Source organism: Prunus mume, linkage group LG4 (assembly GCF_029339155.1).
Source record: "Prunus mume cultivar Tortuosa linkage group LG4, ASM2933915v1, whole genome shotgun sequence".
Lineage (NCBI taxonomy): Eukaryota > Viridiplantae > Streptophyta > Magnoliopsida > Rosales > Rosaceae > Prunus > Prunus mume.
In genome coordinates, this window is record NC_142701.1 from 9,865,245 (window position 1) to 9,880,632 (window position 15,388).

Consider the following 15,388-nt stretch of genomic DNA (forward strand, 5'->3'; position numbering starts at 1 on the left):
CTGCAAGTCAAGACCATTTTACACTAAACTAAACTCCGTTGGCAAAAATTGCCTTCATTTTGAGGCTTCCGACAAATAGCCCAAAAATCACATGCCAAGAGGCCCAAAAATATATAGTTTAGCCCAGTCAGCTAGCTTGACCAATCTACACATTTGCATAATTCTTCCTCACAAATTTGTAATTGTTATAAAATATAAATGTTATGAAAACGCAAATCGAAAAGAAATGCAACACAATTTTTTTTTATTCATCTCTCATATTTAAGCATTAGATTTCATTCACATGGAAACATCAACATCCATCTCAACATGAACAAATACATACATAAACACACACATTATATATAAATATATAGAGCCTCAAAAGATCGATCAGATTCCCATCATTGTACGTTCACCTCCTTCACATCCTTCTTTGGCTTCTCAGTTCTAGGAATGGTGATGGTCAGAACCCCATCCTTCAGCTCTGCCTTTATATCATCAACTTTGGCATCATCAGGCAGCTGGAGGGTGGTGTCATAGTAGCCATATCTCCAACCCTCCGATCCTTCTTCCTCCTCTTCTTTGTACTCTCCTTTGATTTCCAAAAACCCATCATGAACAATGATCTTCACATCCTCCTTCGCAAGCCCTGGCACATCATACTGCAGTTTGTAGCTGTCACTTTTCTCTTTGACACGCCCGGTGAGGGACCATGGTGATATGTTGAGGTTGTCAAGCAGCCTGTTTATGTTCTCTGTCGCTTGCACCAGTGCATTTCCGAGGCCCGAGGGAAAGAATTCTAAGAAAAGAAAATGTTAGCAAATTAATTCTCACTTTGAGCTTTGCTTGCTCAATAGTTTTAGTTAGAGTCACATTTGGGTCACATTGAAAGTCGTGTCAAACTGTCAATCTGAATCACAGGTTTAAGAGTGCAAATAATCGATGATTCAGATTTATAGTCTGAAAACATAATAATCTATAACTAAATTGTACACTTGAACCTAATTAAATCATTAGGTTTAAACATGATTAAACAAGAGTCTAAAATGATCAAGGATCTAGATTATAAGGGAGTGAAAAAGTACCATAAAGAGCAGGAACGAAGTTTCTGTCACTGTCCCTCCAAAGTCCCCTCCTACGTTGCCTTCTAGGGAACAACCTAGACCTTTTACCTTGAGAAACAGCAACATCTTTGTTCTCTGATTTCTCACCAGACACCTTCTCATTAGCTTCTGTACTATATCTCTTCACAATCTCATTGCCACCTCTGCCTCTGCTCTCACCAACAGTCCTCTCATTAACACCATGCCCCAGCACAGAAGCAGCAGAAAAAGAAGCTGGAGAAAGCACCCTCTGGTGCAAGTTTTTCAAAGCCAAACGCGCCAAAGCCATTTCACAAACTTGGTTTTTGAGTCTGAAGAATTAGGGTTGGGGTTTTTTGTTGTACGGCTGGTTTGGTTAGATGATGTTGATGGAGAAAGGGTGGGCGGTGGCAGTGAATTTAGAGAGGGTTGTGGGTGCTTTTAGTTTAGGACAATTGGAGAAGGGTCTGAGAAGTTCTGGTAGTGTCCTAGGTACAAGAGGACACGTCAGCAACTGAAGGTTGGTGATGTTCTTGATCCTTCTCAAACATGCCAATGGATCAGATCAACTATGACCCACGAGGAATTTGTAGATTTTTCTCGAGGGAAATGCATCTGATGCCACGTCTTTTCACGTTGTTTACTTGGTTTCTTTTGACTTACTTCATGTTTACAGATTATGTGGCATTTTTATTTATTTTTAATACAAAGTAATAATTTAAATTAACAGAAATTTTCTCACACAAACTACAAATATCAACACAAAAATGTATTAGCACAAAAGTATCATAAAAATTCGAACCTAAAAACACTTATCTGCAAGTCAAACATCTCTTTGAAAAGACCTCATTAGCGATTATGTGGCATTTTTTTTGTTTTCCACCAAATTGTGTAGCTTTCCAGTCATCCATTAGAAAATTAGGAAAAAGTTACCAAATGTAGAAAGTTAAGAAATTTAGAAGGGTAGATGTGGCTGCTGCTTTTCACAAAAATCTCACTCAATGGAGACAAGACAACCATGTGAAGCCACACATGTTTGCATACACAAAAGAAGATTTTCTTTTGGTTCATTAGTACAAAGGCTCATGATATTTTACGCCGGCATACATGTTGTAAATCCTTATATTCATCCGTTTCTAAATATATTTCATTTTAGGTAAGGGAACCTATTTTTACCGTAAAGCTCATGTTCACCGCACAAACTCAAAAGACAAAGCACAAATTGCGGCATGTCAAATTATCACTGTGATGAAATTTTGCAAATGGAAGTTGAGAATTTTGCAAAACCGCCCAACATGAATGGTGGCAGAAACCAATCCTATAAAACAGTTTGAATGCAGTACAAGGGCGCATCTAAAAGGCCCTGGGAGTTAAAATCCAAGGAGAAGCAAGCAAAAAATGATGTTATAGTCAATGTACACGCCATGCTATCGCTTCCTAGTTGCTAGGAGGCAGTAAAAATGTCACAAATACTTGGATCAACTTCCGTAACTAGCCAACTTAAAAATCTCTAGTACCTCGGCTGCTCAATCATACAAACCCTCTTGCTCCCAAACGTCGACAAGAAAATCTACCATTTCCTGTTAATATCATGAGCAGCAAATAATTATATAGTCTGTTTCTAAAAATTACAACAGGCCGGCAGAGGAAGAGAGACTCACAGGGAGAGGAATAGGCTGAGGGAAAGGCTTGTTACTCCCAAGTAAACTTTCATACGACGCATTCCAACTGCAAAGGCAGAACGATTTAACCATGCTGAGACAATGAGTGCTGACAAAGTACAGAAAGGTACTCATGAATACTCATTTCCTACTTTACAGAGAATGAAGCATGCAGTCAAACACAATTTCCGACTTACTATGTGCAATGAAACTCGGAATGAAGAAACACAGAAAATAAAAATTCTAACATTTATTGTTTTCTAATATAAAAAATAAATATATTGTGAGAAAAAAATTTCTTTTTGTCGGAAGTGAACGAAAGGTTGTTGTATTCAATTGTCGATCAATTACAACAAAAATAGTGGATACCATGTATTTGGTTACGCCTTAAAAGCCAAACAGTTCTTTCTGGCAGATCTAAACATAAGAGGTCCACTAATCTTGAGTAGATAAAGGACAAAAGAAGCAACTTACCTTAATTTGGGTTCTCGAATTTGCTTTGCCGGGCTCTGAGACTTTTTATTCCCTACCCAACGCTGCCTAGTTTGGTTCCAGAGAAGAAGACCTGCAGCAGAGATCCCAAATAAGATAACTTTAACAGGGCTCCACACACACACACACGCATTTGCAAGGCCAGAAGAGCAACGGAAGAGAAAGATACAAATATAACAAAATGACTAGAACACAAAGTGATCTACGAGTCTTGAAATCATGGCAAATATATGAACTGTAAATTAAACCTTACAAGATCACGTCTGCAAGGAGATCTAGTAGGCAAAAGTGCGAAACAAATTAGGAAACGGGCTGTTAGTAACACAAATTTTGATTGACTAAACTAAAGGTAACTATACCGCCAATGCAGCTCAGTCTTTAGGAATGTCCATGAGGAGTCCGAATATGACTCACCTGATAGCGAGTCGATAAACCCAGTTTCCAATTTAACTATCTCAGACACATGCATATGTAAATCCAACAAAGTTACTGAAACCTCAAAAAGGAACAAAGAACTTGCCATGATTTACAAACTCAGAAGGGGTGGTATTGCTGCAAGAGCCACCATGCGGATCAAGCGTCTGGTTTGTGCTGATTGATGACATGCTTCCTTGTGACTGAACTGCACTGTTGTCCATATCCCACGTGCTGGTGGTCCAGAAGTCCTCTGATATGCTTGGTTTATTTATTGTCCGACTTTCGTTTAATAATCCTTTTGGTGGCTCATTCACTGAATTTTTCGGTGTGGTCTTACCATGGCATGCTAGACAGCCACTGCTCTGTTACAAATCACATCTGATTCTGTTAGAAATCATGTATACTCGTGTAATTTAACAACACCAACTAATACAAACTAAACATCAAATCCTATACAAAATCCTAGTCAAAGTCCAAGCTATAGGTTGGTAAAACCACCGCCCTGAGAAAATTTCACCAATCACAACTACAATTTTTCCCTTCGAAAAGATGAGAATCGCTATTGTCAATACAAAAGTAGTGTGACAAGTGAACCCTGAACAGAAAATTCCTTGAAAATAATTACAGAGGGGATCAACATAAGCAGAAAACCACACAATGGCACTGCAATGACAGAATTCCAGATCCTGGTGTCAGCACAAGTTATGAGTACTCAGCTAAACTTCTTAATCAGGATATGCTTTAAATCCAAATCCCAAAATCCAGTTCAACGAAGACCATTACGAAACAGCCCTATTAATAATAATCAGAGGTATGCATTAAATTAACCTCCTAGTTCCGAAAGAAATGTTGAACCTTTGTTGCTTGGCATCTGAGGAATGTGAGCCTCTGCTTAAGGGTACCTTACACAGAATTTAATCTAATTGAATTGACAATTTGATAGTTTTCTCTATCAAGTCCAACAGTATACAATTCCCAATTTATCCTGTTTACTTAACCATATACAATCATATTACTAGGCTAAGCTAAGTGGGTGAAATTCCTAGAAACTAAAATCCAAGTATAAACCCACAAATCCTATTTCCGATTCATAATTTCTCAACCCAACTATACAACCCATTTCCTCTTCTCCACCCAACAATCAAATCAATTATTGACACACAAAATTTAATCTAAATGAATTGACAATTTGATAGTTTTCTCTATCAAGTCCAACAGTATACAATTCCGAATTTATCCTGTTTACCTAACCATATACAATCATATTACTAGGCTAAGCTAAGTGGGTGAAATTCCTAGAAACTAAAATCCAAGTATAAAATAAACCCACAAATCCTATTTCCTATTCATAATTTCTCAACCCAACTATACAACCCATTTCCTCTTCTCCACCCAACAATCAAATCAATTATTGACACACAAAGATAACGAATGAAGAAAACCCACATAAAGTCAAAACCAGATATCTCATTCATCCACACAATCTAATGAAATTTCACAACCCAGAAATGGAATCAGAAAACTTACCCCATGCATGCAATACAGGAAATACCCAGAAAGCAATATCAGATCTACTGCGAGGATTTTCCCGGGAATGTAAAATCAATTCAGCAAAATCCGATGGAAAATTGATTACAGGAAAGAAAACCAGAGAGCCCTTCCTAAGAATCCAAACAAAAACAAGACAAATCGATCACAATTCAACAATGAAACTCAATAAAACAATAAAGAACAACAAAGAGAGAGAGAGAGAGAGAGAGGTAAAATCTTTGATGGCATAGAAACTGACCCGTGATAAAATGTTTCTTTCTGTTATATTACTCTCGCCCTCTCGCTCTCAATCCTGAAATCAAATTCCAAAGGCATCGACTTCCTGAAGCAACGCCCAGAAGAAGAGATGGCCCTTGGATTCTTTGAACTTTGCTTCGTCTTCTTCTTTTCTGGCAAATGGCAATTATTGGAAGACGGAAGGGAAAGCTACGACTGAGATGGGAAGATTTATATAATGGGATTGGTTAGTGGTAAGCTTGGATTCTCACCATTTAATTATTTTGCGTGGGACTTTTACCTTACCTGTTTTTACATTTTAGACCCTAAATTTGGTCAGTTACCCTTTGTTTTTTGGTCAATCAGTTTCCCTTTTGTTTTCAGACAAAGAATTTTCTTAAAACCGAAAAAAGAAAAGAAAAAAGAAACACTATCAGAAGAGATTCCACGTTTTTTCATGTAGGAAAGATGATATTTCATTAAACCGGAAGGAACATTATATGATAAGAACTAGCATGATAACGGCAACTTCGTTAAAACCTTCCCTTCTCAAAGAAAACAAAACCCCGGAACAGGAAAGAGTATCACTCATGCTATTGACTAAATATAAGAGTCAAACAATTTATATGAAACAAAGCAACCTAAACCCCAACTACAAAACCCTTAAAACAACATCACATCATTACGTAGGGATTGTTAAAGAAGTCATCCTATGATCTAGAAAAAGCATCATAGTTCTTCGTACATAGTCAAAAACGTACTATGGGTATTAGAATAGATCCAGCCAATCATCCAACCACAAAACCATTGAAACACATCCAGTGGCGGATCCAGAAATTCTTCAGGGGAGGGGCAATGTTTAAAAGACTAAAAGCAAAAAAAAAACAAAGAAGCAGATAACCAATTACCCTTATAATTACCAAAGTTTTAAAAGGCAAGGTGTAGATGCTAAGTAACTTTAGTCCCGCAAGATGAAGCGTAAGTCTTAAAATGATGATTAGTAAGTTTTTTGTGAAGAAAAATTATAAATAATAAAATATAATGAAACTAAATCAATAAATCTGATTAAGGCTTCATATTCAATTAAATATAAGTAATAAATATAATAATCAATTTCAAAACCTAATATTATTCAATTAGTCATACAATTGAAATGGAGCAGGATGATTCCTAAATTGACAGGAAGGTTAGGGCGAGAGATACATGCGGTTGAGAAAAAAATAATTTGGGGTTTAGTGTGATTGTATTGGGAGGAGGGAGAAATAGATTTGGAAAAAGGAAACGACAAAAAAAAGTTTTAAAATAACAATCAAAACGCACACTTTTATTAAAACCCAAAGGTTAACCCAACGACGTCGTTTAAGAAAAAGAATGGGTTTGGAAATCATCTTCTTCCTCAAGCAGCAGGTTCTTCTTAGCGCATCCAACACGTTCAGGCAGAGTAGAAGGGGCAATCTCTACCACTTTCAAAGCGTTTTCCAGCGTGAGGAGGTGCAATTGCGCCTCTGTGGATCCGCCACTAAACACATCTCATCGCTACGCAAATAATGTCAAAGAAAGCCTCCTATGATCTAAAGAAAGCATCATAGTTCTTCGTACAGAGTCAAAAACTTATTGTGAGCATCATAGCAGATCTAACCAAACACCAACCGCCATCTCCAATTTTCCTGATCTAAAACCCCAACCGACAAGTAAGGGAGACCAAGATTGGCTTCTTAGCCTGAAGAAAATTCCAAAGAAAGATCTTCATAGTAGGAACGTTCATTAGTTGCCAAGCCCACGAACGTTCCATAGGAGAATTATTAGGTTGACCTTGGAGACCCTTTGAGGCTGGTCTCCTCTGCCTTGTCAACAAAATCCTTAATACAAAATCTATGCTTACTAGAAAAATTCATGCCACCAACAAACAGATGCCCAACACCAGTTTCCGCACATTTTTTATTCCAGCTTGGTGCAGCATACTTGTCATCCTTTTCAACATAAGAGGTGGTGGCCACCTCCATAGTGTTAAGATGGAGACCCCTTACCAGTGATCGGCTCCTTGGGAACCTAGAAAGGAAGCTGATGCATCCACCCCACGGAGAACAAAAGAATGAAAAAAACGCAGCGTACCCAATACACCAAAAAGAACCCAAAGAGACAATCAAAGTAGACTGAGAGAGACGACGCAGAGAATGAGTAAAGAAAACTGGAGAAATCCTAACCCTAGTCGTCAAGGCTCTCATTGAATGAACGAGAGAGCGACCTTTTTTTGCTTAATTGATAGAAGAGATTCCACATTGAAATCCATTTTCTCATAGGGATGAAAATTTAATAAATAGGAAATTACAACTCCCTCTCAACATTTTTCCTTAAAAAAATCCACAGTTGTTTGGTGCTTTTCGAATTGCTAAAAGCACTTCTAACAGTGTTTGGCAGGAAAGTGTAGAAGCGTTTATAGGTCATAGAAGCGCTTTTTGAAGAAGCACTGCTAAGAAGAACATGAATTTTTTTATTTATGAAAATTCAAGATTTTGATAATAAAAGCGCTTTTGTTAGAAGCGCTTGTTAGAAGCGCTTATGAGCAGAAATAGTTCCAAAAGAAGCCGTCTCAAACGAGCCCTAAAGAGGCACCTGTGTGTTGCTGGCCAATAACTGTTCGACAGTCAAATTAGTAAATTTTGGAAGTGATGTCAGTAATGAAGGATGAAAATGGTTGTTGGGGCAATCTTGGTAATCGTGTAAATGTCATTAGAAGACTTAGGACCTGTTTAGGAATGCTTTTGAGATGGGTAAAAGCATTTTTTGACAACTAAAAGAGCTTCTAACAGCATTTAGCATAATTTAGAAGTGCCTTTGAATCATAGAAATGCTTTCTGGAGAAGCACATGCTATGTCCTTCTTCAGGAAGCACTCCCAAGTGCTTTTCCAAAAAGCATTTGGATTTCTTATGAAAATTTTACTGTCTTTATGTACTTATGGTGTTTCCAATCTCGAAGTAGCTTGGGAGTTGGTTCTCACATGATATATGTTCAGCATTTGTCACTGATTCTTATGGATCATGTGGGTGGGATTCAAATGCATGGAGTTTTTAAAAAAAATAAAAAAATAGCCAAAATTTACCCCCTACTTTCATAAATGTCAGTTTTTATAAAACTAAAAAACTCACCTAAAAATACTCAAATTCCCTCAAAACTAAAACCTAAAAAACCTAAAAAAGAAAAACATGGAAACTTGCAATCTCTGTTTTCATTTGATTTCAAACATAAAAACTCCCCTATGTCAGTATCTGTTGTCTCTGTCATTGGGCTCTTCGGTAGTATCTGTTGTCGTCAGCCATTCTGATGTTATCACCATTGAAGGCCACGCACAACTCTTTGTCAACCATATATGGACTTCAAAGTTGCTAATTAGATTCCAATATGAATTCAACATTGCGGAGATGGATCAATAACTCTATGAGTGCCTTGTTAAATATATAATACAAATATATGGCTTATTAGAGATAATTAAGTAATTAGATAATGGAGATGAATGAGATCATAGAACAAAAGCTTTCCTTCACCTCAATGTTGGGTGGATGCAGTACTCGTAGTACACTGGAACTCAATGCTACTTATAAATAATATACAAATTTATAAATAAACCCAATCCTAGACATGTATTTATAAAAAAACCCAAGCACTATTTAAACATAGAAACACACCCAAAATTAACCCCAAAGTCAACTTTTTTGGTGTGTTTATAAATGGGTTTTGAGTGTGTGTAATGATGGGTTTTGGGTGTGTTTATATGTTTAAATAGTGCTTGGGTTTTTTTATAATTTCAACCCCCATTTTGGGTGTTTTAGTGAAACTCCCTAAATAATAATGGAGGGACTAGCTAGGAATCAAGTCATATTCATGGTTCAACTCCTTCAATGATATAACATGGGATTGAACCTTTGTTTTTATGTTTAAAATCAAATTGAAAACAGAGATTCAATCTCAAATCTGATAAATAAATAAATAAATAAAGCTACATCAAAGAGTTGAAAAATCAACTTATAAAAATCGAAAAATAATTAGAAAATTCAAATAACAATTTAATCAAGAAAATATTACCTCAATAGTAGAAAAACTTACCTTCACGTCAAAACATGAAAAATACAATAGAAGAAGAAGATCGAAAACTGCACTACAATTTCTTAAAAAAAACCCAAAAATTCCCATATTTAAGTGGGATTTTCAATTAAAAATGTAATTTTTCATGCTTTATTATTGAAAAACAAATTATATTTCATAATATCATATATAATTACTAATGTTTATAAGATTCTACTTCCAATGCTAAGAAATAATAAAATAATTTAGCCAATTGTAATGAAATGAAAAATGCAATGCAGTGTGTGCAAAATTGCAATGTCGTGTATGCAAAACTGTAATGGACCACCTATCTGAAATTTCACTGAACTATATCTGACATAAGCAATCATAAACTGAATTTACACACACAAACTTAGACCTCGGAGTCCGTAATGTAGTTCATGCCATAAACTTGAAATTAGCAATTATATCTCTATTATAATTTGGTAGGCCAAAGTATATTATTGAAGTGGTGGCAGTTTTTTTGTCCACCTCTAGCTAGAACAGTAAAGAAAAAAATTTGAAAATAAACTCAAATCTGACAAAAAATACTAATCAATGCAAGCTCCAACTCAAAAACCATAAGAAATCCAAAACTTTCAACGAATTTCAAACAACTGCACATTAAAAGAACCTGAAATCACACAAAAAATTGAAAAAAAAATCGCACTGATTTGTTGTATGAAATTGGAAGAAGAAATGGAAAAGAGAGGAACATGGCTCATGAAACGCAAACCAAAAGCTAAATGACTGAAGAGCACATTTACTTGGATTTGTTTTTAGCTATATTTCAACTTTTTCTCCGATGGCTTTTGATGATTGGATTTCTTGAGTATACAATTTTCATGCTTTGACTACTTCATCTGGCACAGAAGAAAAGAACATATGTGGCTTTTGAAGGATGTTCTTAGGTTCAGCATATGCTCAGGATAAACCGATCATTTCACCTAAAAAATTAAACCAGCCCAACAAGGCTGACCTGCTGTTTGGCCTTTAAGAGCATTCCCAACCGATGTGTCAAAAGTGCCACATTAATATTTAACGGTTAGAAATAACATCTCACATCACTCAAACCGAATTATCAAAGCTGATCGTAATGAAGACTGAACTTTCAACCGTTACTTTTGACATCCCAAAAGTAAGATGTTAAATGAATATTTTTTTATTTTTAGAAGATAGCTAGCTGTTACTTTTGACCAAACCTAGCAAGATGGCATCAAAGGACTAAATAATACACCTGGTATATGAACTCAACTAAATCTTGTCCCAACCGATTGCGATTGGCTACATGACTCCTTTTGCTAAAACAGAGGAATGGAGTGCTAAGAGCGATTCAGCCACACACCCAGGGAGGGGGAAAAAGACAAAAATCCGTTTCGACCATGCGGCCGGGCCGGGGTGTGGGACCCATCAACCGGTGGCCGAAGGCAACTCTCGCCCCGGTCCAAAACTCGGTGGAGGTAGCGTCCATGACGACGTCGGTGGCGTCGTCACGCGTTATTCAATTTTTAACGTTGGCGCGTGCAATGCGCGCCATAAAAATTTGAACCGCGTCTTGACGTCGGTGCGACGTCGACCACAACGGGTGGAAGCCACGTGGCAGATCCCAGCTCGATTTGATTCCAAATTTTAATCCAACGGCTGGCGATTTTTGGACAATAAAATTATGAAAAAAAATCAAATTTTTTAAAAATTACTAAAAAATCCTAAAAAATTCTGATTTTTTTTCCTATAAATACCTATAAATACCCTTCACTTTCAACACCAATTCTCATACATTTTATTCTACTTCTACAATTACTCAACATATTTTTCACTCTTCACTCAACATTTTCTTCACTCTTCACTCAACATTTTCATCTCTTTCACCTTGTAATTTTAGTTATTATTTTTATGGCTTCTTCTATTGAAACCGGAGGGGCGTGGAGCACCATGGAAGATGTTTCTTTGTGTGAGGTTTGGCTCCGAGTTTGTCATTGTCCCTTGTCAGGCAATGAGATGAAATTTTTCCATATGTGGAAAAAAATTCATGCCGATTTTTGCGAAAAAATTCGGACTCCACTCGTACGGAAATGGCATTGTCAGTAGGTGGAAACTTCTCAACAAAGAGATGGCAAAATGGAGAGATGCCTTGGCAAAAGCGATGAATTTGTATAGAAGTGGGGAAAATCGTACTAACGAAGTAAGTATTTTGTAATTTTCGTAATCATTAAGTTTAATGTCCTTATATATATATGTTGTTAATATTTATTGTATTGTCAATATTTTGTTAATATTTCTTGCATTTCAAATATTTTGTTAATATTTCTTGCATTTTCAATATGTTGTTAATATTTATTGCATTTGAAATATTTTGTTAATATTTCTTGCATTTTCAATATGTTGTTAATATTTATTGCATTTCCAATTGTTTCTTCATATTTCTTGCACTTCCAATTTATTTGTAAGGTTAATTGCATTTCCATTATTTTTATTTTGTTACTTGCATATCCAATATATCTTAAATAGTTATTGCTTTTCCATTTTTTGTTAAATAGCTCATTCAAGCACAGATGTGGTTCGCAACTGGGTGGCAAAAAAATTCACCCATCATGAATGTTGGGAGGTGGTGAAACACTGTAAACGCTTCAATATTATTCCAACGGGTCCCGACGTTGTGTTAAACGAGACGCCTCTCCGTGATGCAACGACATCGGATTCACCTCTCGATTCCCCTATGGTGAAGATTCACCCATCCAAAGGAACCGAGGCCCATTGGCCGAAAGGGTGCGAAGGCAAAGAAAACGGGTAATTCAAGCAATCATAATTCAAAGTTTTTGGAGGAAATTGCAAGGCAAAACGGCATAAGACTTGAATTGGAGCAAAAACGCCAAGAAATGGAGGTGGCAATTCAAGCCGAGTGTGCACGAGAAAATGAGTATTTGCGCAAAAAAGATATGGAGAAGACGGATCGGGAAACTATGGCGATGGATACAAGCCATATGTCCCCTGATACAAAATAATATTGGAAGCTAGAACGAAGGGATGTTATGAGAAGAAGACTTTTCCAGGATGATGGGCCTAGCAACACGGATTGGTTAAATGATCAAAACCATTAAATTAGTTGACATACCTTTTATGTATTTTTAATTTTCTTGTTTTCTATTAAAGTTGGTGTACTTCATGTTTTTTATTTTAGTAGTAGTAATTCTTAATGACTGGTATTGGATTTCTTTATTTAATAAACAAAGCTTTTAATAAAAGACAATTTTATTCAACATATTCCATACATCAAACACAACATAATTCAAATCAAAACAAAAACTAGAAACAAGGCACAATAATAAATAAAAAAACAACACAACCAAACCATAAGCAATACTAAACAACACAACCAAAACATAAGGCCTAAAACATAACCAAAGCATCTATGCTCCATCATTCATCTTCATTCCCTTTCACCGTCCATAAATGCTCTATCAAGTCAAGTTGACGGCTTTCATGAATATAGGAAGATGCATCTCTGTATATCGATCTATCATCCGGGTCATCATACGATCGTCTCTCACCAACGGTTCCAGCTCAAACGGTTCTCCATTTGGCCCCATGGGCCTTTCATAAATCCGGGTCAAGGCCGTGTTTATTGGATCCGGTTCATAGACCTCTCCAGCATCATAATCGTACTCATCCTCCACAATCATATTATGGAGGATGATGCAAGTCATCATAATGCTCCGGAGGATCTCCGATCAAACAAACGAGCCGCACCTCGAATAATCAACCATCGAGCTTGAAGGATGCCAAAACACCTTTCGACATCTTTCCTGTATCCTTCTTGATAAGTAGCAAATAATTTTGCTTATGGGATCGGGGATTCGAAATGGATTTGACAAATGTGGTCCACCTTGGGTAGATACCGTCAGCTAGATAATACCCCGTCTTGTAGACTGTATTGTTGACTTCATAGGTAATATTGGGGCCTTGGCCGCTCAAAACATCGTTGAAGACCGGAGATTGACCCAGGACGTTGAGGTCATTTTGGGCTCCGGCAACTCCAAAGAAAGCATGCCAAACCCATGTGTCGAAGCCAGCAACGGCTTCGGGATGATACTTTGTGCCTTTCCTATTTCCGTAATCACCTTGCGGCAGTTGGGCAATTCTTCCATTGCCAATGCATGCAATCGATGCTACCAATCATTCCCGAAATCCTCGAGCTTCGGCTTTTTGTAGAAGCCGTTGGAGGTCCACAGGATTAGGTCTACGCAGTAGTCCCTAGTGTACTGAGTTTTCAACTGCATCACAAAATCTTACCAAAGCCTCCAACGTAGTGGACTTCCCCATTCGGGCAACCTCATCCACTTGATCGCAGATGCTCCATACGCCAACATGCGTATAACGGTATAAGCTTTGCTCGGCGAAGGCCCAAAACGATAGCATCACACTTTTGAACAAAATATGCATCATAATTGCAAATATCATGCATGATTTTATTGAACAAGTGGGGTTGCATTCTAAATCGCCTTCGAAAATCAACATCATTGTACAAAGCAGTTGGGATAAAATAATCTTCCAAAAGATTCTTACCCCGAGAATGCATATGTCTGTCCACATTCCGGCGACGGCGACTTGTGAACCACGGCGGCGACCTTGGTTCTCTTCCTCTTCCATTGCCACTGCTATGAGAACTTGTTCATCAACTTGCCTCTGCAACTCATTCATTTCATCGGCTCTACGGTTTCTCTCCTTTCTTTCTCTCTCATGCCTCTCCAAGCATCTCCTATATTCTTCCATTGAGAATGAATGGAGTATGAATGCTAAACTCTAAGAAATGAAAATATTGAAAGATGTGGTGTGAGAGGTATGAGGTGAGCCTTTGGTTTTATAGAAAAATTTGGCAAGATAAAGATGCCACGTGGCTTGATTTCATTGGATGAAAATCTTATCTGAAATTTGAAATTCATCCGAAATTTGAACCCAATTTTATCTGAAATTTGAATTTTGAAATTCATCCGAAATTTGAACCCAAATGTATCTGAAATTTGATTTTTGAAATTCATCCGAAATTTGAATTTTGAAATTCATTCGAAATTTGAACCCAAAAATTTATCTGAAATTTGAATTTTGAAATTCATCCGAAATTTGAACCAAAAAATCTTATCCCGAAATTTTATCTGATTATGAATAGTCTTGACACGTAGGAACCCGTAAATCTTATCCGAAAATATTATCCACATTAATTATTAAGGTAAATAAAATTGTGAATAAAACAAAAAAATGAATAGTAATTGCCCTTAGCTAGGGCAATGGGTGGAAACACAAAATTCTGATTTTGCAAGGGCAACCACTATTCACGTGAATAGTGGCTGCCCTAGCTCCCCCCTTGCCATGGCTAAGGGCAATATGGGTGGAGTTGCTCTAAGAGGGCAACAAGAGAACCCGATTTATTGGAAGAGAACACTATAAAAAATCTGCTCAAAATTCCTTCCTTACTAACTAATCAGGAACCACAAGATTTAAAAGGCACCGTTATATCTTTTGTTAATTTTTTTTTAAACATGCAATGTTTCTCTAAACATTCACATTATCTAAATTTTTTCTTTGTTGTAAACAGGACGATCTAGAATATCTGGGGAAGGTGGTGGCTTGTTCCATTGTGGCTGCAACTGTTAAGTATGGAAGCATAGGTTTTCCTGAGATAACCGGACCCAACTCCTGTCATTGTAGCCATTTATTTTTTATCAAGCAAAACCATGCATGCAGAGGGGTAAAGCTAGGATAGGAAAACCCTCGTGACAAGTTTCACTCACTTTCTTAGCCCTTTATTTCACCAATTTTGTGGAGCTGCTACAAAATTTCCAATGATTTCTTCCACATCCATTTGAAAGCACTTCCTGTAACATCCATT

General features: G+C 37.0%; 2 protein-coding genes across 5 annotated transcripts; both read right to left on the minus strand.

Annotated features, from left to right (window-relative positions):
• Nucleotides 1–218: 218 nt before the first annotated feature.
• On the minus strand, nt 219–2,197 carry LOC103341966 (HSP20-like chaperones superfamily protein). The gene is made up of 2 exons (XM_008245518.3): nt 1,068–2,197; nt 219–781 (listed from the first exon to the last, which is right to left on the minus strand). The coding sequence occupies exons 1-2, from the start codon at nt 1,372–1,374 to the stop codon at nt 384–386; spliced, it is 705 nt and encodes a 234-aa protein (XP_008243740.2). The 5' UTR covers nt 1,375–2,197; the 3' UTR covers nt 219–383.
• A 143-nt stretch (nt 2,198–2,340) lies between these two features.
• On the minus strand, nt 2,341–5,645 carry LOC103341965 (uncharacterized). Of its 4 annotated transcripts, none has more exons than XM_008245515.3 (6): nt 5,424–5,645; nt 5,162–5,295; nt 3,738–3,996; nt 3,200–3,290; nt 2,726–2,792; nt 2,341–2,644 (listed from the first exon to the last, which is right to left on the minus strand). In XM_008245515.3, the coding sequence occupies exons 2-6, from the start codon at nt 5,168–5,170 to the stop codon at nt 2,591–2,593; spliced, it is 480 nt and encodes a 159-aa protein (XP_008243737.1). In that variant the 5' UTR covers nt 5,171–5,295; nt 5,424–5,645; the 3' UTR covers nt 2,341–2,590. The 4 variants fall into 4 exon arrangements, with proteins under 4 accessions (XP_008243737.1, XP_008243735.1, XP_008243736.1 ...); XM_008245513.3 differs by having other exon boundaries at nt 2,726–2,834; XM_008245514.3 differs by having other exon boundaries at nt 2,726–2,834; nt 3,738–3,991; nt 5,424–5,631.
• Nucleotides 5,646–15,388: the final 9,743 nt, after the last annotated feature.

Coding starts and splice junctions, on each gene's coding strand:
- LOC103341966 (XM_008245518.3), bottom strand. CDS start 1,374: ATGGCTTTGGCGCGTTTGGCTTTGAAAAACTTGCACCAGAGGGTGCTT. Junction 782..1,067: donor CTTCGTTCCTGCTCTTTATG/GTACTTTTTCAC, acceptor TTCTTTTCTTAG/AATTCTTTCCCTCGGGCCTC.
- LOC103341965 (XM_008245513.3), bottom strand. Junction 3,291..3,737: donor TTCTGAGTTTGTAAATCATG/GCAAGTTCTTTG, acceptor TCTCTGCTGCAG/GTCTTCTTCTCTGGAACCAA. Junction 2,645..2,725: donor CTCAGCCTATTCCTCTCCCT/GTGAGTCTCTCT, acceptor TGATATTAACAG/GAAATGGTAGATTTTCTTGT.